Source organism: Haliotis asinina, chromosome 16, assembly GCF_037392515.1.
Source record: "Haliotis asinina isolate JCU_RB_2024 chromosome 16, JCU_Hal_asi_v2, whole genome shotgun sequence".
Lineage (NCBI taxonomy): Eukaryota > Metazoa > Mollusca > Gastropoda > Lepetellida > Haliotidae > Haliotis > Haliotis asinina.
The window spans coordinates 19,813,689-19,839,325 of record NC_090295.1 but is presented as its reverse complement, the minus strand read 5'-3'; the positions used below and the strand labels follow the sequence as shown (position 1 = coordinate 19,839,325).

At 40.3% G+C, this 25,637-nt stretch overlaps 2 protein-coding genes across 2 annotated transcripts; both read right to left on the bottom strand.

Annotated features, from left to right (window-relative positions):
* Positions 1-328: 328 nt before the first annotated feature.
* LOC137268691 (ceramide-1-phosphate transfer protein-like) lies at positions 329-8,069 on the bottom strand. The gene is made up of 2 exons (XM_067803293.1): positions 7,951-8,069; positions 329-7,120 (listed from the first exon to the last, which is right to left on the bottom strand). Exons 1-2 carry the CDS (start codon positions 8,067-8,069, stop codon positions 6,610-6,612), a joined length of 630 nt encoding a protein of 209 aa, XP_067659394.1. The 3' UTR covers positions 329-6,609.
* A 1,066-nt stretch (positions 8,070-9,135) lies between these two features.
* Positions 9,136-25,415, bottom strand: LOC137268671 (uncharacterized). The gene is made up of 3 exons (XM_067803260.1): positions 24,951-25,415; positions 12,859-13,240; positions 9,136-10,728 (listed from the first exon to the last, which is right to left on the bottom strand). Exons 1-3 carry the CDS (start codon positions 25,107-25,109, stop codon positions 9,743-9,745), a joined length of 1,527 nt encoding a protein of 508 aa, XP_067659361.1. The 5' UTR covers positions 25,110-25,415; the 3' UTR covers positions 9,136-9,742.
* Positions 25,416-25,637: the final 222 nt, after the last annotated feature.

The window sequence follows — 25,637 nt, the reverse complement described above, 5'->3', positions numbered from 1 at the left end:
TCATTGTGACACAATAGACCCATAAAGGTCCGGGGTAGAATAGGCTTTCAACAATCCATGCTTGCCATAAAAGGCGACTACGCTTGTTGTAAGAGGTGACTAACGGGATCAGGTGGTCAGATTTGCTGACTTGGTTGGCACGTCATCGGAACACTGGATTGTCCGGTCCAGACTCGATTATTTACAGAACGCCACCATATAGCTGAAATATTGCTGAGTGCAGCATAAAACTAAACTCACTCACCCACTCACTGTTACACAATAAATTGTACAACTGAGATACCATAATACAACAAACCTGAACACAATCACAACACAGTCAGTTTAATTTATTTCAAAATTTATTCTTTCAACAAAAATATGTGTCATGTAATAGCAGCTTTGTCATTAAACAAACAAGCACAGTTTGTTCAGTGAAACTGGTCATCAAGGCCACAAATAAAACAATAAAACACGCAATAAAACACACAAATCTGGACATACAACATGACAAGATGACTTGCTGGACTAACATGGACACTTGTCTACAAATTGGCCCTAGCAGCCACATCCTATATGGCAAGATGTCTTCAAGACATGATAAGTGTCAGATAAGGATATAGAATAACATTATTTTTCTGGCTTATGATACGTGACATAAAGCTACTTCTCAAAACAGATCCTATGTGTGGGCAGTATCAAGTTGGAGAAAATGATCTAACAGCAAACGACCAGTAAACACTAAAATGGTCTGATAATGGCCACTAAGAGGTGGACCAGGTTACTGCAGATTCTATGTTACTTGGGGCTGTGTGCTGGACATACATTGTACAATCACATTTTGCATGAAATGCAACCCAAAAAGTATGAATTACATGATCACTTTTAAGGGTACTTATGGCACAACTGGTATACTGTGAGAATACCCTGTCACTCTCCCTGTCTATCACAAATAACCATTATGTATATAATTTATGCCAATAATATACAAGGAGTTTTAAAAAATCTGTCTTGCAAGGCTTTAACTCTTGTTCAGTAGATTTAGAAAATATTAAGACTAAATAGTATGCAGACTAAGTTTTTGTGACATTTGAAGTTGAATGATCACATGGCATTTGACATTCAAAATGTTATGAATATAAAAGTCAAAAATCATTTTTCTGCAAACTTCAAAGTCTTGTGTAAGAAAAGAATGTACTCTCTCTAAATCACAAGATAAAATTAATTCGTCTCCAACAAATCAAGAATCAAATGATGACCATATACCCATGAATAATGTCATTTAAATTCATTTCCGTCTTTAAACCACCTGAAATTAAACAACACCTTTTCCCTTTGTTTCCATTTGGAAATTACAACATTTTCATCTACCTCCTCCCTCCCTCCCAAATGTGCATCAGAAACACTATCTCATATTTCAATGACTTTGCCATGTACAATTATTGAAGGTAATCAGGATAAACTAATGTGATCAAACATCAAGTCTGTTATTGTAAATTCTATTACATAAAAAGTACATTGAACAAGAAGCTGTTGACATTTGGGACAGTCTACAGTGTATAACACAAACATAACAGAGAGATGAAAATGCTGAGACATATATGACCATCTGGAATCCCTCAGGGGAAGACTGTGTCCAGAAGCAATGTCATCTAAGCTCAAAGAACCTGAACAATTTCTGAGTACAGTAAAGCTCAATGAGAATCAGTGGACAGACCTGGTCTTCAGCACCTTTGCTTGTCATAAGATTTGGTTGTTGGTTGGTCTGATGTTTAATGCCTCACACCAATATTAGAACTATATGGTAGCAGTCTAAAGCTAATCAAGTCTGAACACAACCATTCAGTGATCAACAGCATGAGCATCGACCTATGCATTTGGATAACATGTGTCAACCAAGTCCGTAAGTCAGACCCCCTGATCCCTTTACTACTTGTCACAGAGATTTTATAGGATCAGTTGGTCAAGATCATTGTCCATTTCATCGACCGCTGCATGCTCTGACCTAGACTATTTCTATTACGCAGTATAAATTAAATATGATCGTAACTCAGAATTTAGACCTTGTCTGTTCTGTAACCATATGTCCTTTTCATGTATTCACAAAACCTTTTGGATTAGTGACACATGGTGCATAAATGTCTGCATAATCAATAAACCATATCAGAAATCAGCTGTAATCAATCACTAGTGCTGAAGTGTAACAGATGTGTGAACTGTTTCAGGACTGTTTCCAACATTTCTTGACCAATGAGTGCCACTCACAGACACATGGGGACTGATTCCTATCAGTAAACACTGTAGCGTACAATATCATCTGTTACTTAACACTAAGTATTTCATTTTGTCTTGGAATTTCAAAGCAGAGTTTAGTTTTACACAGGACTCAGCAATATTCCAGCTATATGGCACCTGTCTGTAATTAACCAAATCTGGACCAGACAATCCAGTGATCAACAGCATGAGCACCAATCTATGCAATTGGGAACCTATGACATGTGTCAACCAAGTCAACAAGCCTGACCACCTGATCCCGTTATTCGCCTATTACAACAAGCATAGTCACCTTTTGTAGCATAGTCACCATGTTCAAACCACACATTCACTGAAGGGAATAAATAGCAAAATCATCAATTTTGTGATATGAATTCAATAAAAGCATGAATATGTAAAAATAAATTATTTAGTTGCATGACATAAATTTGTACCATTGTAAATTTGTTTTCAGAGGTACCGCATTAAAGAAAAAACATTAATGTAAATGAATTGAAGTTTTTAATTACATTTCTTTAAACCCATTCCACACCACATTAGCTTGCTCAGCAAAATCTACCATCACAGTAGATATTGTCACTGACAGAATCTGAGGATTTACTGCTCATTTTACACTGTTGCAGTATCTGTAAACAAATGTGTAAAATACACAAAATAGGCACAGAAAGGACTGTGATTATCCACATACTGGTATGAGTTGAAAATGAGTAAATTGAGTGAACAGATTGTCTAATAAAGAATATAGAATATTGAAAATATGGTGATATGTAACACTTGTGTTTGCATGGAAATACACCCTCATAACATCACTGTTCACATCATGACACAGTCCATAACACCTTCGCCAAAAACAAATCTTGGCAACAATAAGAAAACCTGATTGATCTAGATCACAAACAGACAGGGATGAGAGGAAGAAGGGATCGGAATTAGTGGTGTGATTATGGCTGGATCACAACACTGACAATTAGAAACATTCTTAATGATTTGAGATATCTGTGATAACTAGAAATATCCTTGGTAACTAGAAATATAGATGATAACTGGAATGATCCTTCAACATTATTAGAAATATCCTTAATAATTAGAACTACATTTTTTTTAATTATATGTCTTACAAATATCCTTAATTGGAAGAATTATCAGATATTATCAAAATGAAAATTGTGTCATTGGTATTATCTCTAACTCTTGTGAAAAAAAACAATGTTTTAACTTACAAAGTACATGAAATTATATCTTGATTCAGAGAATGTTCTTAAATTGTTTTCAGGAAGCTGTTATTGTTTATGCATTTCTGCCCAAAGTTTCTTCTCAAATATTTCTCAATGATCAATTGATATTTACTGATAGTTTACCATTATAAGTTTCTATGATTATCATCTAAGTTTCTACACTGCTTATATATTTGGTATGTGGTCTTCGGTGTGACGGGCATATGCTTTAGCAACTAGGCTAACCCACTGTCCCTGGTTGGTAAAAAGACCACTGTGTGCACTTGTATAGGAACCTCTCTTCTGCAATAAGCAGTGAAGATTATCATTCCTGTAAAAGGCACCACTTCGATGCACATTGTACCCATGTGGGGAACTGAACCTGTGTCATCATCGCAACAAGAGGATGCTTAACCAGTAGGCCACCCCTCTGCCTCCTGGAGAGAATACTGTCTTGATGTAATATATAGGAAGAATAAAAATTTATCACAGCTGCTATTATTAGTGAGTTAGTATGGTTTCATTCTACTGTTAGCAAAATTTCAGCAATATCAGGGTGGGGGACACCAGAAATGAGTTTCACACATTGTACATATGTGGGGAATCGAACTTCAGGTCTTCAACATGACAAGCCAGCACTTTAACCACAAGGCCACCCCACTGCTCCTATTGTTCTATGAAGCAACACAAACAAACACAGGAACACAAATCACACTATTAAGTTAATGACCACTACTACCACGACATGTACCATTAAGCTAGGATACTGCACTAAGCACTGATTCAAACTTATTCAAACTGATTCCTGAATAGGTAAAATAGGAACCTGAACTAATCAGGGGTGATACATGCAATTGACACTCTCCAGATCTTTAACCAATCAAACATACAGAGAAGATAAATACAAGGAATTTAAACTACATCTCATGGGTTTTTGCCAAAACCAATTTCGTACCCATATTTATACCACACAATATAAGCACTCTACATATTTATAAACACTTATATAGTGAATATAGTATTAAAATGTGGTATATTTGATACATAACAGCTGCATCACACACTTGATTTAACTCAAGTACCATTCAAGTATAAAGGTACCATCCACATATGACATACTTGGTGTATATCATTCCGAGATGATATGTTTAATATATCATCCTAAATAAGTTAGATATATCTTACATGATACATTAAAAAAACTGCCCGTATGCCAACTAAAAAAGTTGTGGTTCTGATTCCTCCTGTTTAAAATTGTCACGATATGCCTAAAATATTACTGATGTGTCGTTAAATACTAACTCACTCATTCACTTCTTTAAAATTTTAGGTGGGTGGCTAGGTAGGTATGTAGATGGGTTGATAGATAGGTAGGTGGGTAGGTAAGGTTGAAGGATGAATGGAATCAGAATGACTGATTTCCATCAGTGCCGGGAATAAACCAATAGCATCTGAAAGCTTATTTTATTCATACCATTTAAAAAAAAATGGCTGGCACCAGAATTCAAGGGTCAGTTGGGTAATCAGAACCACAACATTATTTACATATCAAGATTCAGTGTAAATTGGTCTTTCAGAGAGCATAAAATATTTAGGGATGTTTATTTATCTGTTGATACAATGCTAGTCCATAGTGCATGCATGCATATTATGCATGTAATGTATGCATTTTATATATTGGGATATCTGATTGCACACTGTGTTTTTTTCATCACACATGAACAGGCATTGCTGCCTGATGGTGTTATCGTTATTTATAACCAATGAATCAAGCAAGTAACTGGTACTATTAAGTTTCTTTGCTTTTCAACCACAATCACTGGGTGGGTGGGTGAGTGAGTGAGTGAGTGAAAGGGTGAGTGGGTGGGTGGGTGAGTGAGTGAGTTTAGTTTTGCCGCTTTTTAGCAATATTCCAACAATATCATGGCAGCTGACACCAGAAAATGGGCTTCACATATTGTACCCATGTGGGGAATGGAACCTGGGTCTTTGGCGTTACGAGCAAACACTTTAACCACTAGGCTACCCCATCGCCCCTATCACTGAGTGAGTGACTTTGGTTTTAGCAATATTCAAGCAATATCACAGAGGACACCAGAAATTAACTTCACATATTGTATCCAAATGGAGAAGTTGACCTAGTGTTCTCTCCCAGAATCGCCACTACCGACACAGATTCTGGCCCCTAATTACCAAGAGTTGATAGGCAGTAAAATAGCATGCATAGTTAATATTTTACAAAGAGCTGTTAACCCTTATCATGCACAACATTTTAGAATTATTCAGTTTTAAACAGCATCAATTCATTAACAGATTGAAAAACAGATCCCATGTTGTCATGGACATCGAGAAACACTGTGGGCATGAACTTGATGCACTAAGTCCGTGGCAGATGTAGGTATTGAAGGACTGGCAGCATATCAAACAGTTTGGATGGTATTGTAATATCATATGCAGTGTTCATAAATAGTGTTGGACCCTCGGAGAGACCCTGCAGATTTGCTGACAGTCCATTGGAAGTCTAGTACCTGCTAACCTTAGTGCCTGACTGTATGTTTCACATTGACTTTGACTCAAGTTAAATGTGACATGTGACTGTTGTTTGCTGTTTGTAAAAATTATGTTCATACATAATATCAATGCCAAATATATGGAATGTTAAATCTGAAAGGTCTGTTTAATTTTTGGTCCTGTGAATTATTAGTGAGTTAGACAGACATCAGAAACTTGCAGGACCAAATGTCCTGTTGCTTGAAACACTATTACATAAAGTTGCATATAATTGTTGGTAATAAAGAAATTAAGGGCAACCAATGTCTTACAGTGTCCTTAAATGTTAAAGGTATCATATCTCCATTCCATTCTGAGAGATACATGGACAAATTCAACCTCATTCACAGCTACCACGGATAGACTGAAAAACTCTAAGTCTTAAATTTTCTTCATAACTACCAGACTTGACCCCTTGACTTTCCAGCTCAATCTGCTTAAACTACTTAGTAACTGTTAACCACAAACAACAAGATTAAAAGTGTTGACTGCAGGAGAAGTACAACCCAATAGTTATTAGCACATGCCCTATCACATAGAAGATGGAATCAAAGATAGGTCTACACTGTCGGAAATAAATACTCTAAAGGAGTTATGGTAGATCAAGAAGATTCCGATCAGCATATAACTGCTGTGTTTCAGTGTATAAATTATTGGTCAATGAAATTATCTCTTTCAGCACGGCCTGAGCTCGTTCTTCCTCTGGCAACTGCATTCGCTGCAGCAGCTGTGTCCTACCAGGCAATGTGTAGAAGGAGATGTGTACGCCTTTACGGATGAGCCATGGATGGTATTTAGCAAGGGTTCGATTGTAAGCTTGCAAGGACACAGTAGCCATCTTAGTGTCTTTATCCCCCTTGCATATCTCTTCTAGAAACTGCACAATGAACTCTAGAGCTCGATGTAATCGCAGGAGGGTTCGAGACCCTGATGCCTTGTCTTTTCTCGCTGTCAGACCATTCTTGACCTCGTAGTCTAGCATGGACTTGATAGTGTCAAAGTTCTCAGCTTGTCCTGAGCTCCGATATGCTCGCAGAATCTCTACTTTGCTGGTAACATCAGAGTTGACAAAACCAAAAACACTCCCAAAGAGTATCAGTAGTCTGAAACAACAGGAATGAGAGAATAGAATCCTATACCATGATCATGATGATCAACATGATAAATCAGCAGTTGAGATCTCTAATTATAACTTGTTTATATTATTTAGGAGTACATTTTGAATATGTTGCCTCAAAAACACAATAAAGAATTTGTCCATCAATAATGTTATTCCTCTCCATCATATTACCTTCTAAATGACACTTAGAAGAAGAACTTTAAGGTATATTTTACTGAGTTTTATATTTGTCCACTAAATGGCACAATATATTTATAACTTTCAGCCTTGGGAGCCATGCAATTTTACAATCGACGGAGGGGAACACAAAATATGATTCAAACTCACAATGAAACAAAGTAAAATCGCTCTTGGATTTCAATGGGTGATGTGAGTTGTTTCTAGATACATTGTGTGAATCGTTTATCATTAGAAACTGCAATTAACCAGAAATAATCAGCACCTGCAACCTGAATGGCAAGTTAGGTACCAATCCAAGGATCGTTAACGTTTGTCTGATCAGAGTACCCTAACTTCACCATCGCCGGATCGCAAATGATCGTTTATCAGTGAAACGAGATGGAACAATGCTCTCTATATAGTGCTCTCAATACTTTACCGTCTTGACAAAGAGTTTGGCTCAAAATCACAAGTTCAACTTTGAAGACTATAAGTTCAGTTTATGTTTGTTTTTGTTGAGTATCACCCTGTTCGATTACAATTCTTAATTACATTCTAAAAGGCAGTGAGGGTGATCGAAAACCGAACGTTCATTCGCTACCGTCTGGTGAACTCATTATAAAAAGACAGTGTTTGAATTATAAATATTCATACTTTCCCAGTTCCTCGTATGCGTCAACATACATGTCCATTATGATTTCGTTCTTCTCTCCTCGGCATTTTCTCAAAAGCGATAAAAGTTTCTCAACGTTGAAAGCTTCCGCAGCTGCCATATCGCCCTGTAAACCCCGCACAGCGTTGTGACCCTGCGTGGAGTAGAGAGCAAGACTTGATGCAAGTCTCGACCTGTCGGATAACAACCGTCAAAGAGGCGCACGGGTTTACACAAACAAACAAAGACTTGTGTACGTGTACTATTGAGTTTGCAGATAATATTTTGTTGTATTGTGCGTATTATGTTGAACTAACCTGAACGTTACTTTAATTGATTTGGTTATCTAATCAGGTAATGTGCACGTGGCACTTCAGCAGTTCTTTTCGGGGACTGAGGACTTATATATTTTAGTATTTTACAATTTTGCTTTTGGTGGGTGTGCATGTGAGTACGTTTGTACACATGTATCTATAATTGGAACCAATCTATGTGCATGTGTGTTTGTGTATGTTTGCGTGCGCGCGGTCGTGTGTGTGTGTGTGTGTGTGTGTGTGTGTGCGTGCGTGCGCACGCGTACGTGTTTTCGTGTGAGGTTTGTATATTCTACTAATCCCACTGATCTCCATTTTGTAACCATTGCTTCACGACAACATTACAATACATTGTTATTCAAAATTGTAATTGAATATATATAGTTAGCTAGCCATCGACATTTTATCTTTTCCCTCTCTCCACCTTCCCACCCAATCCGTGAAGATTCGGCTTAGTCGTAAGAGGCGACTAACGGGATCGGGTGGTCAGCCTCACTGACACATGTCATCGTATCCAAAGTGCGTAGGTCGATGCTCATATATGCATGATGTTGATCATGTGGCCTTCAAACATATCTTACAAGTTTGCATGTCTGTAGTTTAACGGCGCACTCAGCAATATTATAGCTTTATGGCATCGGTCGTGTAAAAATCGATCCACCCGTCGACTTCACCCGGAAACACCTGTGAAGATTCGTGTTAGAATTTGTGTAACTCATGGTCGCTTGAGGCGACTATGGATAGGTGGTCTAACACACGTGTTCGCATCCCAGTTGCCTGTAAGGAGATCCCGGAACTACAAAGGGACGTAATCCGAAAGAAGAAGTAAATGGAAACTGCATCTCAATTACGAACGTATCCCAAGTCGGGATATTGAAAAATGTATTTATTGTTCAACTATCAAACAAAACGTGTGTGTTTTAGAAAGCGTACAAGATGCACGTATTATATCTCAAACGAAAACCCTGCATAACTCGAACCGGTTAGTACTAATTTAACTTGTATTCAGTCTTAATCAGTACACTTATATAATTATGACTATTAAAGGAGAGGAACGCTTTTATTAGGTTACGACTGTGGTGAGTCAGGGACCTACGTCCTGGGTATACATACTGAACAGCGAAAGAAACGCAAGTTTCGAAAAAAATGAAATCTCTGTTCCTTTGAAAGGTTGGATTTCCTTAACAACTCATAGCTTGAGATGTCGGGGCCCCAAAGCCTATTCTGGCTATGAGCGGATTCAGGGTAGCAGTTTATTAAAAAATAGCCATGCCTTTGAACATTTTGTTAGAATTTTCAAAATGGCGGATGTCAAACACGTGAGTCGAAATAAAAACAAAAACAACACTCACTAGCAGGTGCATGGATTCTACTTTTGTTTATGGTGAAGTGGATTGTATGTACTATGGGCAACTATGGTAGGAAGTGAATAACATATTTAAAAGCCTAGATTATGCATCGCGTCACTGAGAAAACATGTCTAACTGCAGTCGCAGTGGCTCTTTGGACAAAATGAAGGGGCGTGAGCGCAATTCGTCCTACACCATCTTGTCATTGCTCGCTGTCCCTTCCAGGCTCCTGTTGCTCGGCAACGGTCGTAGCTTATGCTGCTGGGAGTAGATGTTCCACAATGGCAAAGAGAAGGCGGGCATTTACCGCGGCTGCACATTGTCCTACACCACTTTGTCATTCCGGGAAAATCTGCCCACACTCCCACTGCTCGGCAACTGTCGTAGTTGATGTTGCTGGGAGCAGATGTTCCACAATTGCACATTGTAGGTGCTGCTGTTGCAGGTGCAGGTGCTGCCGTTGCTGGTGCTGCCGTTGCTGGTGCTGCTGTTGCAGGTGCTGCTGTTGCTGTTGCTGGAGCTGCCGTTGCTGGTGCTGCCGTTGCTGGTGCTGCCGTTGCTGGTGCTGCCGTTGTCGGTGCTGCCGTTGCTGGTGCTGCCGTTGCGGGTGCTGCCGTTGCTGGTGCTGCCGTTGCAGGTGCTGTCGTTGTCGGTGCTGCCGTTGCTGGTGCTGCAGTTGCGGGTGCTGCCGTTGTCGGTGCTGCCGTTGCTGGAGCTGCCGTTGTCGGTGCTGCCGTTGCCGGAGCTGCCGTTGCCGGTGCTGCCGTTGCCGGAGCTGCCGTTGCTGGAGCTGCCGTTGCTGGAACTGCCGTTGCTGGAACTGCCGTTGCTGGAGCTGCCGTTGTCGGTGCTGCCGTTGCTGGTGCTGCCGTTGCGGGTGCTGCCGTTGCTGGTGCTGCCGTTGCTGGTGCTGCCGTTGCTGGTGCTGGAGTCAAAGGTTGCTGTGTTGCAGCGGTGTTCGGAACTTGAATTGGACGTGGGGTCGGAACGAGGGTCGGAGCATGAGTCTGAGGCTGTCCGTTCCTGGTTATCGCAATGTCGGCACAGTTGATGAAGTGCTCTTGGGGACCTTTGCCTATACCGCAGGCGGAATTAACGTCACATCCCCAGCTGTTGCCTAGAAGGAAAAGATGACAGTATTCAGCGGGGCCATATACATGTATATGTCTTATCACAAATTGAGAGTTGTACAGTTATACAAGAGTGTAAGAAATATTTTTGATTAACTAACGGTTTTAGTGATTATTCGCCATAGTTACATTTTCTCTTCGTAAATCGACTTCAAAGGGTAAAAGTTGTCCCATATCAATATGTTTTTTCCGTATTCAAGTGTAGACAGGTAATGTATTTTCCTTCTTTTTTCACACGTCATGTCTGTTCGAACAATCTCTAGATCTTTCATGGACGAGATCCAACAATAAAGTCATGCCGTAAAGGAGCCATAATATCACACACTGTAACATAGTAGAGGACGGTGAGAAGTCTACAGATTAAGCCGTTCGGTCGTCACGCGGGTTTGATTCCCCACATGGGCCGAGCACAGTGTGTGAAGCCTATTTCTGGTGTGCATCGCGTTATATAGCTGGACTAATGCTAAAAGCAGCGTAGGTCTAAACTTACTAATTCACTGAAAAATGATCCTTAAAACGTCAACTGGTTCCGTTCATAATCTGCGCTACGCTATTATCAAAGTGTGACACAAGGGTATCAAAATTCAATTTCACGGTCGTTTACCGAAAGATCATATGAAATCAGAACTTCCTTCTTCTTCTTTCCTTTGATAATAAATGTCCTGGTTCTGTTCCTGTCCTAACTGCCTGAGAGAGGAAAGTATATGTCACGACTTTGACAGCTCTTGCAATAAAAGACCGAGATACCTGTTATAAATCGCTGGTTTGATCTCATATTCAAGGGGAACAATAATTTGCTTAACATGCAAAGACATTCAGTCGTGCGATAAGGTAATCAGATAAGGTAGCTATGGAATGAGGAAGACAGTGTAGACAAGCAATCACACTCATGTACAACCAATTAACAACGACTTACAACCTGGGTTTTTTCCGTGTTTGTTTGAAGTGTTACATGTCCTGTTCTGTTTTTCTTTTGCTTGTTTTCACAAATTCAGTGGAAAAGTATTTCACCTGCGGTTCCAGTTTGGAAGTCTTTTCGCGACATTAAGTTTGTTCAATTTCTACCACACAAATTCTCTCTTGCAATAGTGACGGCGTCGTATTGTGCACGCAGACTTTCCCAAAGATCCATCCTGATGTCCCTACATCCCTTCATGTGGGTAGGGGGCGGTGGGGTAGCCTAGTGGTTAAAGTGTTCGTTTGTTACGACTTAGACCCTGGTTCGATTCTTAGCATGGATACAAGGTGTTAAGCCCGTTTGTGGTGATATTATGTCCGCGATGTTACTTGAATGGCGTAAAGCTGAACTCACTTATGGGTAGGGCGGTGTACGTGGGTACCGTGTGTATTGGTATTCCTGACGTTTGCTGAGAGGCCAAGCTCACTCACTCACTCACTCATTTACTCACGCACTCACTCAGTCACAGACTCATTGCCCTCTCACTCACTCACTCACTCACCACTGTTGATCAACTTCATAATAAGCATTATGTGCGGTTTTTTTTAGGTTGTGTATACTTGGCCGTATTCATCATCTTGCGGGTATTACAGACTCACTCACTCACTCATTCACTCACCTACTCACTCACTGCTGTTGATCAACTTAAGAACATTCTGCAAATAACCTTTATGTGCAGCCTTTATTAGGATGCAAATTTGTACTTCACAATATGTATTATTCTTCATACACGACAGACTGACTCATTCACTCGTCTGTGTTTGGCTCCTGTCAGTATTGGATGCTAGTGTCTTTGAGTACTTGATGGGATTTCATAGTTCATGTACTTTACTTTACTTCCCCTGATGGAATTTTCCAAGTTGGCCATACTCGACTTGTTATCTTGACGGGATTTTCATGGTTTATTGTGAAGGGTGACAGTATTTTACTTATCTTGGTGGGATTTACATGGTGTCTCCTAGATTCTCGTCCCTCTCCCTCCTCACTCTCTCTCACACGCACGCACTCACGCATGCGCGCTCACTATGACGCTTAAACATACTTGATCACTGCACAGTGTTATACCCATCGTTATGTGCCTTAAATCCACATACCAAACTACAGGTTCCTGTCCGACCCAAGCATCCTACAATATTTGTAACTGATCAAACACACTCACCTGTTCGGTACTTCCACTGAAAGACACACTGAGAGCACGTGACTCCCGGAGGTAGTCGAACGTTCATCTTGAAGATCCCTCGGCCCGGCCCCAGCTCGTACTTGGTCGACACCAACCCGTTATACTCTACTTGCAGCAGGTGTCGATCAAGGCAGGCTTGGGTCGCGGGCGTGTGGATATCGTTATGTGGGCACAGCCGAAACTCAAAGTAGCCCTTGTGGTTGGAGGTGATTTTCACCTCCACAGCCATCCAATCCCCTTCCTGGTAGGTTTTACTGATGGTGCCAGTGGCGTACTTTCCGCCAGCCTCGTTATCCTTGATGGTGGCGTGAAAAGGGTCGCCACATATGCCACACCGGCCGTTGTTTCGTTTGAACTGTACCTGGAAGGAGAATGTTGGGAAGGATATAATCATAACATCAGCACACGCACGCACGCACGCACGCACGCACGCACGCACGCACAACAGAACAAAAATACGCAAGAGCCCCCCAAATATACCAGTCTGATCTTTGCACCAATTCAATTTCGTAGGTAGATGCTCATGGTGTTGATCACCGGTCCGGACCCGATTATCTACAGGCAGCCGCCTTACAGCCGTAATGTTGCTGAGTGCAGCGTTAACAACAAACAAGAAATGAACTTTGCACTTCAGGCGAGGACGTGCAGCTGTGTTTCACTTTGCAGCGTAACACAGTGCATTGTGTTCCGAACCTAAATGGCCCATTCTACAAAGCGTTTGCTTTAATGTCGATCGTAAGTTTGTTATAAACTATGCACAAAACACTTCTTTAAGCACCCCCAGTATTTTTGCAGTGATAGGTTTACAGCACGTCCATAAAACATCTCGTGGCGACCATAATGGCGTACACGATCCTTCGACTCCTCATTAAAACGACAAAATGATTGATTTTCTGATGATAATTGCTCACTTTTTAAGGTATAAAATTGTAAATGATTTTCTTACAAAACCAGATCTGTATGGCCCTCAAATGTTTAATGTTGAATTTATTGGTGAATGTGAACATTCAAAATTTTGCGTGTCAATACTGAGTGTAACTTCCATTTGACTGTATGACAGCAAGCACTCCTCCTCATACCCCTTGTCAGCCTCCTGATCCTCTAGAGGGGCAGCCTGTGCCATTCCCCTTGTAAAGCAGCTCCCAAATGGACCAGGTTGCACACGACGACCAATCGTGTCCCAGATATGCTCCAAAGGGTTAAGATCGGGGCTCATTCAGACGAGAGGTATGTCCTGAGTGCCTAAGTTGTTTTTGTATGACTTGTATAGATGATAGAGCTCATAACACTACGAAGGTTCCGTGGACCAATTCGTAACTACTCGTGTCATTCCGGCAAGCAGGATAGCGAGGTCACGGAAAGAGACGAGTGGTTACGAATGTTTGTGGGCTGTTTCAGCCTGAAACTGTGGTAAGTTGGACTTGACACATATTCTAGACTTTTAAGGCCACTACTGGGTGTATGTATACTCCTCTTTAAAAATTGAAGGGGGTTTGTTGCATGGCGCTTTTAGTCCAACAAAGAACACATGTCAAAACATTGACTAGAGAACAGTCTCGTTTCCTGTTCACTTGGTTCCGTCCTATTGCGCAACTTAGTGCGATAGCCAGTCCAGAGTGTTTAAACTATGTCAGCTAACTGGATGCATAAATATTAATCATTATGATTTGATAGGTCTATCCACGTGAATATTGCAACACTAAGCTCCTTTTAATCCTAGCAAACACGTCGTACACGTCGACAGTGCTCTGTCGGAAAGCGAGCTCCGACAAACGGAAACCTAGAAATCCATGAAATCTCAAAACGAGACTCTGCCGCTAGAAAAGTTTGGCGGTCTCTGACGGAACTGATATTCCATCAACCTCGTTGTGCGTCACAGGACTACGGTGAATAAGCGCAAAAAATACCTAACAGGTTTAACCAGTGAGCCAGATGCATTGTGACGTATTTTACGACCTCATCAAACAGGGACAGTCTGCAATTCCATAGTTAAGATTGCTGCCTGAACCTCGACATAAAGTATAGAAAGACGGTGTTGTTAAAGTGTATAATTACAATTCATTTATAAATATCATTTTCTTATGAAACAAGGAATTGAAATTCAGTTTAACTAGAATTGTTTGAAGTGTCGATTTACACTTTCACACGAGAAAATTCGGATCGGCTGAAAAGTAGGTCAGTGTCTGAATAGGTTAATGAGACTTATGTTTTGGTATGACAATAACTTGACTGTCCTTGACAGTAAACACAACTTTCTTACAAGAAGTAGCCCTCGGGAGATTGGTAGTGTCAGGACATTTGATTAAATATTTCAGAAAACATTTTTTTTCAGCTTGCGGGTTCTTAAATATAAATTCTTTATCAATATAACGGTAATGGGTTGTTTAAAATAAACACATTTTTTCAATATTTCAACATTTCAATAACTTCCCTTCAAGTGATGACGGGGATGGTCTAGTGGCTAAAGTGTTTGATCCTCACGCCGAAGACCCTGATTTTATTCCCAAAAAGGGCTTACATTACTAGAATATTACTAAAACGGCGTAAAACTCACTCGTAATAAAGGATCCCAGTTACCTAAGGCCGCGTCATCCACCAAAGATTTATTCAGAGACGTTAACTTAACTTTCATTCTAACTTTCGAAAATGAATATTTGTATTTTGTTTTGCCAAGTGGTAACCATTAAATCCGCGATATTGTGTCAAATGTACAAAATCAACAAAATGATCTCTCTGTACATGTTTAGCTGTAAACGACATTCCACTGAAGACAAAAAGCGAGTTTATAATAACGCGAATTTGGCGTATACGGTTGACATAGCATTCATCCCATGACTAACGGAACCATGTAGTATGCAGGGAATCGAACTCGGGCAACATTTGACCCATGAGGTGGACAGATTGTGACAGAGTGATTGAGTGAGTTTAGTTTTACGTCGCTCTCAGCAATATTCCATTTATACAATATATTCCGGCGGTCTGTAAATCATCGGGTCTGGCCCAAACATTTTAGTGATCAACAGCGTGATCATCGCTCTATGAAACTGGGATACAATGACATGTCCACCCCATACCTGTTTCGGCGTCGCCGCTTACTACAAGCAGGCTGACGACCAATCATAATCCGGGTCCTCACTGGTAGGAAATCAACAGAGGTAAAACAATTATGGGAGTATTAGGATCACAACTTTAGTGTTAAATGGTGTAAACGTTTTGCTAAGAACACATTCTCATGACCAGCGCAAGGTGGGGTGAATGCGAGCACGTGTTTCAAACGCTGAATATGTGTGAGTTTGACGCTGTTTTTAGTAATATTTCAGCAATCTCACAAAGAAGGACACCAGAAACGGGTTTCACATATGGCACCCATGTGGGGAATCAGCGTAACGAGTGGACACTTTCCCCTACCGCCCCACCAGATTTTTGCCTCATGCTGAGATTGCGCATAGCCAGACATTTGTGAGATCGCCCGGAGGAATTGAAACAGAGATCTACATGACAGAAGCCTCAGAATATTTTTGAGCAATGATTCATCAGTTACAGTATTTATATTTGACTTTGAACTCCAGACAAATTTATCCATTGTCGCCATGGGCAATTGTTTTGCAGGATATGAGCTCATGGTAAACAACGCGGTGACCACGCACTGTCTACTGTGGTAGATGGTGTACGTCATACAATAGATATATAGCTGCTGACAATTCGTCATACCGGTGAAATATTATTATGACAAACATTCTGGAAAACTTTAGGTTGGAGATATTCTCATTTCAGCCACGCACATCTTGTGGGGCAAATGTAACGGAAATAACAAATACGAATGTATATTTTTCCAAGGAACTAGACGGCAAACAGATGACAGTGCGCGCCTGCCTGCTGTGTGTTGTCTTGTTAGCAGCTTTATGATGAATATCACTTTTGCCCGGGATGCCCTTTTTATGAGAAATTCACAAGTGATATTCTCCCTAAATATTACCACACATATTCATCTGGAAAGAAATTAGTTCAAATGTTATATATCAAGGAATACTAGTACATATCTCAAACTGTCCCCAGTCTCTTTATCCATATATGTACAATTGTACAGTTTTCATGACGTTGTACGGTACCCTTGTGACTATTTATTATATTCTCTACACCTCATGTGTAATGGGCCTGTCAGTCCCTTACTGAATAAAAGTCTTCCCCACCCCCCTACACCCACCCCCAACCCCCCATCCCTATAATGCTAGCAGATTGAAATAAACGAACATCTGATGGGTGATAATCAGAACGGCTCCTGTTCCATTTCCTTAACGATGAGCGCCAGGCAGGGAAACAACAAGCATCATTTTAAGCTGTTTTGTTTTGCGCCACAGTGGCTTGACAAACCATATACTGCCTTCCTTCTGGCGGATGTTTCTTCCATGACACTACGAAGGCAAACCAGTCATTGATACATTTCACTAGAGGACTTTAAGGCAGGCTAGATGTATTGGCAGAAGTATATCCAAGGGAACCCGTCAATACGGACTCGTTGTAAACCGGTTTTCTCTATAATCCGGACCAGTCCCGGGAAAATTGTTCTTAATTTATCATTAAAGTTTGCTTCCTACACCGGAGTCTCCTAATTTCGGCTGGCGGCCAAACATAAAAGTCCCGAAAATCTATTTTCATTGAGTTGAGTTGAGCTTTACGTCACATCGACAGTATTCCCATCACGTAGTGACGAGATCAAGTCTGCAACTATTAACATTTTGAGTATAAAGTCAAGATGAGATTAGTCCGTAATAGACAGGTTCCACTGTTCGTTGTCTGATCGACCCAGAAAGCTCCCCTGGGTTCAAAGCATCACACTGCATACTTTACACCCTACCGTCAGTTAAACCCGTATGACAATATAAACGACTGGAACCGAATTGCTAAATGGCAGTGGTGTTATAAGTCGTCAGTATGCAATACATTGAGGTATTCGGTATAACGACATATTTTTCATGGTTCCTGGTCGCGAGTGTTTGTTCAAGGGAGACAATCGGAATGGGGTCAGAGAAGGGTGAGGATTCGTGTGCTGTCTTTTCCCATACACCCTGATAATCCCCCAAACATCTCTAGAATCACGTGCAGGGGTCAGCCCATAGCAGAGGGAGTGACCATCATGTAAGATGAATACTTGCACTGAGAAATATTTCCTGACAAAATAAGACCATAACGTCTGTTTATCTCATTGTCCTTTATATCTGCATTGTCCAGAAATCTTTTCACTGGATCACAGATGGTGATCGTGCACAGTTACGTTGTTTTTGATTTCTTATTTTTCGAACAGAACATTTTTTTGTCATTCCTCTGATCCATGGTCATTGATGATTCATGTATTTTCACCTTCATCATCATCTGTATCTTCATCAGTATTTTCATCTTCCTTGTCACATTTTAGATCATCATCATCACATGTATTTTCTTCCTCTACATAAACATCATCACCAGAAGAGGAGAAATAGAAGAAGCAAACTCCCACTTATTGTATATGTATAGTATCAAATACTGTATCTATTTGAAATTAATTACGTTGACATGCTCAGTCACACTGAGTAAGATGGTGCAAATCAGTAAGGCACAGTCTAATAAATGACATAGTGTTCTTACAGAACGAGGAGTTTATCTCAACTGATTTCGTGGGTTCAAATCCAAGATGGGATTGAAGCCAGAAAGTTACCAGAATCTGTTCTGTGTCAGAATCTGTGTGTTAAGAATTGCCGACTAGATTATGTCTATATTTTGAATGAACTTGTTGAAAGTTTATTTTGACAAAAAAGTGTCGTGAAAGAGCTTTGCGTGTATCAGACCACAAAGGAATTCCAACTATTTATACAACAGTTTACTTCACTCAGTAACAGGGCATTGGACAGCAAAAACTGTTTCGAAGAGGTGATCTCCACAAGCCCTTATTTAAATCTGTGATAATTGTGACCTGCAGCAGGAGACGCACGATGTCTCTGCGAGGGAGAGACGTCGAGGACGATGTGGGGAACAGTCGCTGACTTGATGTTTTGTCCAAGCTAGACGTTTAATAATATGATTGAGTGTCCTTCAAGACCCTGAAGGAAAATGACATTATCATATTTTTTTAGGTATGATAGATAAATGCGTTTTGGTAACACGCGCAGCATGCACAACACGCGGTCTCCTAATTACACTTATCAAGATCGTACATATCTGAAACCAGCCGCCGAAATTCTGCAGACATAGAGTACTATGCACTGAGATACACTAGTTGGGAGATACCGTTTGATGTAATTGTCATTGTGTTGGTGTTAGGGTGGAATATTGCTTAGAGTTGAAATGAAATCACCCAGTCACTCACTTCCGTAAAGTTAATTATGTACACACCTACGGGTATAATGGAACAGCCCACTGATCTGTGAGTTGAGTTGAGAGAGCCCTATACAGGTTCGTTACTGAGAAGTAACTTCTTCTCATCAGAAACTTGTTTTTACTATCCCCAAGAAAATTCACTAGCTTTGTCACTGGAAGGTTTGATTGTGCTGTTTTGACTGAAACATATATTATATATTCAAGAAATATTTTCGAGTTTCTTAACTCATAGCTTGTCACGTTGCCTACTCCCGGTGGGAGTAGATCCTGAAGAAAAACGTGGGTTGACCTGTTTAATAGGAACACTCATTTCTGAAATGCTCCAATCTTTTTAGGTGTCTTTTTTATGAAAAAGGTTAAACCCAAATGTTAATGAAAATCAACTGTTTTATTTTGCAGCAATCGAAATTCAAATTCATGTCTTTTCGGCAAACTTTCAAACTATATGATATGGCTCCAGTTTTTCCTGTGTTTTTATTTGGACTATTCCATTACAATGTATGGGTAACAGGTAGTAACGTAGTAACATCAATTTGTTTCACCTTATTTCTGTGCCCCTGCATGTTTAACATGGAAGTGTAAACATGAATGATGAGGTAGTTTATGTTCTAACGTTACATTTTGTATATTATACAATGGTCGGGACAGTGTGCCAAATAGTGTCTGGCCCTCTAGCCCGTGGATAGTAAAAATTGAGTCGGGCAAGGAAATAACCATAGTCACTGTCCCAAAAGTTGGTGAATTTTCAGGGGGTCATTTATAAACATATAGGATATGTATCACATTTCCCGACTTAGTAAGTTATAATACACGTTAAAAGTAATTTTTAGTATATCAAACATGTGTTTTCATATTTGTATTTGGAAGTATTTTACCATTTTGTAATCTTTTCCTTAGTATCTACATATACAAATTTCCTACAAGTGAATTACATGTGTTTTGTGGGCTAATAGCTTTCAGGCAGAGCTGGCCCCACTGGGTTGCAAAATTTGGAAACTATTTCGCACACTGGTTTGCGAGCGTTGTTATGTAAACTATAACAACTTGTTCACCCGTCCCTATCCAACTACTGAGTAATAATACGTTCAAGTCACTTAAGTTAAGAACTCCATATTGTCGCACGAATTCACCCGTCTACTCATCCACCCGTTCATTCAAACGTTAACTCGCTCGCCCTGAAAACAACTATTTTATCTCATTCGCCGGTCCCCAGTGTCACTCACCCGCTCACTAAGGGTAATACTGTATATTAAAGCTTTGTCCCTGAATATATATAATTTTGATAGAAACAAACAACCAAATTTAAACTGAAAAGTAGTAGAGTTAGGAGAGGACCCTGGGGAAGTCTACACTTGCTTCATTCGAGCTTTAGCATGGCAAGGAGGGCTGAGCATTGGGGGAAATGATGTGGTTCAGTTCCTGTGAGGCAGACTAGGCAATGACTAAGCGAAAAAGATAGTAGTGAGTGGGTTGAGTTTTACGCCACTTTTAGCAACATTAAAGCAATATCACAGTAGACCACACCAGAAATGGGCTTGACACATTGTTCCCATGTGGAGAATCAAACCGAGTCTTCGGCGTGACAAGTGAACGCTTTTTCCACTAGGCTACCCACCCGCCCCAGTAAAGAAGGTAACTGTGACGTATCTATTTATAGACGTCCCACTGTTGTACACCTTTTGAATGTCACAGTGACTGTGCGACGGCGATAAGTACTATAATCAAGTCTGGCTTGATTACAGGTTTACACCGATCACCTCGACACGCACATCAACACTGCATAATAATACGTCTTAGTGAACTGTTATGGTGTCTTGGGTCGTGAGATTCTTTGGGTCAGCGACTGAACCCGTTAGGACTGCATTTAAGGAAAAAGATTATCCTTGCGTGTAGTGCACACCGTGTAAGTGAGCTAACTACGCGTACACGCTGTGTACGTGAGTGCGTGTGCGTGTGCGTGTGCGAGAGAGAGAGAAGGATGTGTGAGTCGTGGGGTGGGGGGCATGGGGGGGGGGGGGGGTAGCGACGGCGCTGGTAGTCATGTCTTTGAGGCTGTGGGACGCAGTTAGCAGTATTTTCAAATATCACAGTATTAATCAGACAGACTAGTGATTAACTGATTTTTGACACACTTCACGTGTCGTCGAGATACGCTTATACCGTATAAGCTAAATAACCGGGCTTTACCGGTCAGTCATCGTGTGTTTGTTTTGCGGTTTAACTGTTCACTGAGCAATATTCTAGTTTAATGGCGACACAGTCTGTAAATAATCAAGTTTGGTCCAGATAATCCCGTGATCAACAGCATGAGCAAAAACGCATCGATATGATGACAAGTGTAAGTAAAGTCAGTGGGCCATCCGATCCCGTTAGTCGCCTCTTACGAAAAACTTGAGATCTTTAAGGGTATCCAATAAACTATAAACTAAGGACCAGCGAAACACTCCCGGTCTCCATCCGGGGTCCATCGTGAGACAACAGGTGCTCAGCAATGTACAATACTCATCCCATTTTTATCGAAAACATTTTCAGATGATAAACCTCTTTACGTCATATTATGAGGTGCCAAACCTCTTTTGTAATCGAGTGTAATTGAAAATCCTTGTGATTAAATCATTCACTCGTCACGCCGAAGTGTCAGGTTCGATACCCCATATGAGTACAATCTGGTGTTCCCATTTCTGGTGTACTGATATTGCTGGAGTATTGGTCCTGTTTAGCAATGTTCGGGATCCTTTGCTTGGGAAACAGTGAAATACTGATCTCATAAGCGGAGTATTCTTAACAAGAGCGAAAAACAAAAATGAAATAAATTGAAAAATTGACTATGTATCCTTAGTTTATGCATTCTGTGTGAGGATGGTTTCACGCCACTTCCAGTAATATTGTACCTTGTGGGGATTCGAACCCGAGTGTTTGGCGAGGCAAGCGAACGTTCTAACCTCTCGTCTACCCTACCGTCGTATATGTGAAGAAAAGTCTTTACTTGAATCAGTTTTGTACCCCGAATCAATAGTTTTCGAATTCGATGCCAAGACAAATTCTGTGGTTTGTTGGAATGCCAAGAACGGTGGGTTATTTTCCTGCAGCATTGACCTTGAAAATTGGCTCGGCACTTCATCACACTGGGTCTGATTAAAACAACATGGGAACATGTGGTTCGTCGATATTTCGTTCATAAACATGAAAGTATGCACAAAATAAATAAATTTCGATTTAAGAAAAGAATCGATTTCTCTTGTCGAGGTCATTATACGGAAACAGACACGACCTCAGGGCTCATGTCCTCAGGCTTTGTTATCGAAAAAACATCACGCCATTGATGTGGTTTGTAATATATTAATTCCCTGTTCACTCGTAGTGCATTATCAATTTGGAGTCTCTGCTTAGGGCACTTTATCCTTGGTTAAAACACATCTGTTACCTCAGTCTGTTAAAACAACGATCATTTTCAACAAAAGGACAATTTCTCTGTCAGCTGTTTATCCCGATCTTGAGCCAATATGTCTTTCAATGTACACATGCAATCGACAATGTACTCATATAATGTATTATCATTTGGCAGTTTCCGGCTAAGGGCACTTGTTCCTAGAACCTCAGTCTGTTGTTCAAAGGAACAATCACGTACAAAGAAAGGTCATTTTCACTGTCAGTTATGCATTTCTATCTTGAACCAATATATATTTTAATCGAATTGATGAGACTATTTTTCTCTTGACACCGAGGTACTTGATTTCAGATTTGTAGGAAAAGGGTTCGTTAGTGGGTTTCAAGCCTTCATTGGTTGATATGTTGAAAATTGATGTTACATTCGGTCATTGCGGTTGAGTATGACATACGGTGGCTTTTGTCATTATTCCAGGAGTTTCCTGATGTTTAAAGAATAGCGCAGGAAGGTTGCAAAATGTTGATGCATCTCTAGAAAAGTTTCCTGTATCTAAAGTAGATTTAAAAGATGAATGTCACATTTTGTTGAAATATCCTTTTTATAAAGAACTTCGGGGTAGATTTTGAATCAAGAATTAACACGTTAATATGATATCTTTTAGCAATATCCTTAAACAAAACAGAACTGTAGACAATCTATATACATCCTTATATAAACACAACTGTTATTAAAATTCACTGTCCGTTTTCCCAATTATGGTTTGTCGTTTGTAATATCAATTATTTTGGACTTCGTGTGTGTTCTTTAGGCCGTTAGTTTATTATCCTTACAGAATGATAATCAAGTTAGAAAGAGAGAAAATACGTGTTAAAAATCTAAATATTCCAGTGCAACTGTACATAAATATGTCACTAATATATTCTACAAGGGATGTAAGATATTCTATGCAGGTAGAAAATGCTATGAATATTCGGAAAAAATGTTTTTTTTCGTTAACGAGTTAACGAGTTCAAACCTGTTTGGAAACTGTACATTAAATAAATGGACTTGTGGTCTTCATACGTAATTAAGATTGTGATGATGATGATGATGATGATGATGATGATGATGATGAGACAAGAAATGGGCTTCACACATTTTATCCATATAGGAGTGTGTCCAGGCGCCACCGTGACGAGGGAACGCTTTATCCTAGGCTACCCCACGCCCCTTCTGTGAGAGGAAACGGAATGAGACAGATATTTGTGTCTCTATGCTACATCTGTGTCACTAGGATAAACCCGGAACATTTGCACCCCCTGACTCTGAAGGTGTGGATTCCCGGACGAGGTTCAACCCAACAAAAGTACCAGAAGTTGAACTATACTAAGAGAGTGTAAGCCCAAATAAAACGTATGTTACCCACATTTATTTAATTGATCCCCAAATCCACGTACATGGTACTCTGATCTACGAACCTACCCAAGAGATGGCATCATCTGGTACCGAAAAATCGTCATGGTTACCATGAGAATCGACAATTGTTCCGGATGTGTTTCATGTGGGGCGGTGGAGTAGCCTAGTGGTTAAAGCGTTCTCTCGTCACGCCGAAGACCCGAGTTCGATTTCCCACATTCGCACATCCGCCGTTATGTTGTTTTAATATTGCTAAGCGGCGTAAAACCATACTCACTGGATCACTCTGGCTCAATCTACATAATCTGATTTGTTTGACTTTCACCGTGTCTTCATTTCTTTCATATATCTTGACTGAGGTTTCGCCGGAACATTCAAAAGATTACCCTTTCGTATAAATGTGTCAAAGCTTTATAAAATGAATTTTTCTTATTTTTGTCAGATTTTCAAGAAGATACTTTCACATGATTTCGTTACGTTGTGAAAATACAGAAAAAGAATTAAAATATTCGACAAACATGCTTTATCAAGTGTCAGTCAGCACAATATCATATGATCTCAGAATCCATACCTTCGAATATTATAACATCAAAGGAAATTATCGTATCGTACCGGACTATGCTAAATAGACTAGTTTTCTGTGTCGAATATACCTACTTACAAATCAATCACGTACAATAATTTTGATATTAGCAGTTCAATGAAAAAAAAGGTTAATAAGACGTGTTAAAATGAAATTACTGAAGAATGAATATTCACATCGATAACTCGTTTATCTGAATGGCACAAATTGTAACCATAGTGATTCACAAATGTTCCTTTGAACGTGAGTGAAAATACAGTATGTATACTTCCGGGGAGTATATGTTCCGGAATACAGAGTTTCCGGAGAAAGGGGGTTTCACTATAAGCAGTGTATGAGCGTGTACGTACATACCTGGGGACCGCCACACCGCAAACCATTGTCGTCGTAATTCGCAGGGACGTTGAACCCTCCTCGCCACATGCTTGAACGTTGAAGGGGTACGAACAGATACCCATGGGGGATAACGTTCCCCAAGAGCCCGCACAGCAGCAAGCACGTTCTCAGCACCATGGTGAAGGCAGATCGTACGTACACCCACTCTCACTATTTCCTTCCGTGTACGAAACTCGACTTCGATAAACGAGGTCTCTACATCCAATATGAATCATACACTAACTCCGCGTATATATACACGTTATTAACGTGACTTTTGAAGTGTCTCATGGTCAAAAAATATTTTCAGCTGTGTTACATATGACGTCATGTCCAATAACTGACTTAGTAGAGAGGTGCCCGAGCAGTCGAAACCCTTACATGTCTGATATACGTGAGTGGCTATGACTGAGTCTAACTGCGTGATGTTCGCTAAGGCCCTGTGACAAAGGCGGTAATTTGATACCGCTCCGATCGTTCTGCATTAAGAGAGAACCTGGAGGGGGAGGTCTGAAGGAGGAGGAGGGTTGTTGATCTGGTATGCTAATCATCTTACCTGCCCAGGATGGGAATAATAGAAGGGGTTGAGGGTAACAACAATACTGTACGTAAACTATTTATCCTTGGTCTAATTCTAGACCGAAGCGTGATTGTAATTGTAACGCT

What these genes read in the sequence shown, in the direction of transcription:
- LOC137268671 (XM_067803260.1), bottom strand. Translation starts at nt 25,109, where the DNA reads ATGGTGCTGAGAACGTGCTTGCTGCTGTGCGGGCTCTTGGGGAACGTT. An exon ending in TGCGGTGTGGCGGTCCCCAG is followed by an intron (nt 13,241 to 24,950) that starts GTATGTACGTAC and finishes TTCTCCTTCCAG; the next exon opens with GTACAGTTCAAACGAAACAA. An exon ending in TCAGTGGAAGTACCGAACAG is followed by an intron (nt 10,729 to 12,858) that starts GTGAGTGTGTTT and finishes TTTTCCTTCTAG; the next exon opens with GCAACAGCTGGGGATGTGAC.
- LOC137268691 (XM_067803293.1), bottom strand. Translation starts at nt 8,069, where the DNA reads ATGGCAGCTGCGGAAGCTTTCAACGTTGAGAAACTTTTATCGCTTTTG. An exon ending in GCATACGAGGAACTGGGAAA is followed by an intron (nt 7,121 to 7,950) that starts GTATGAATATTT and finishes CTGTTGTTTCAG; the next exon opens with ACTACTGATACTCTTTGGGA.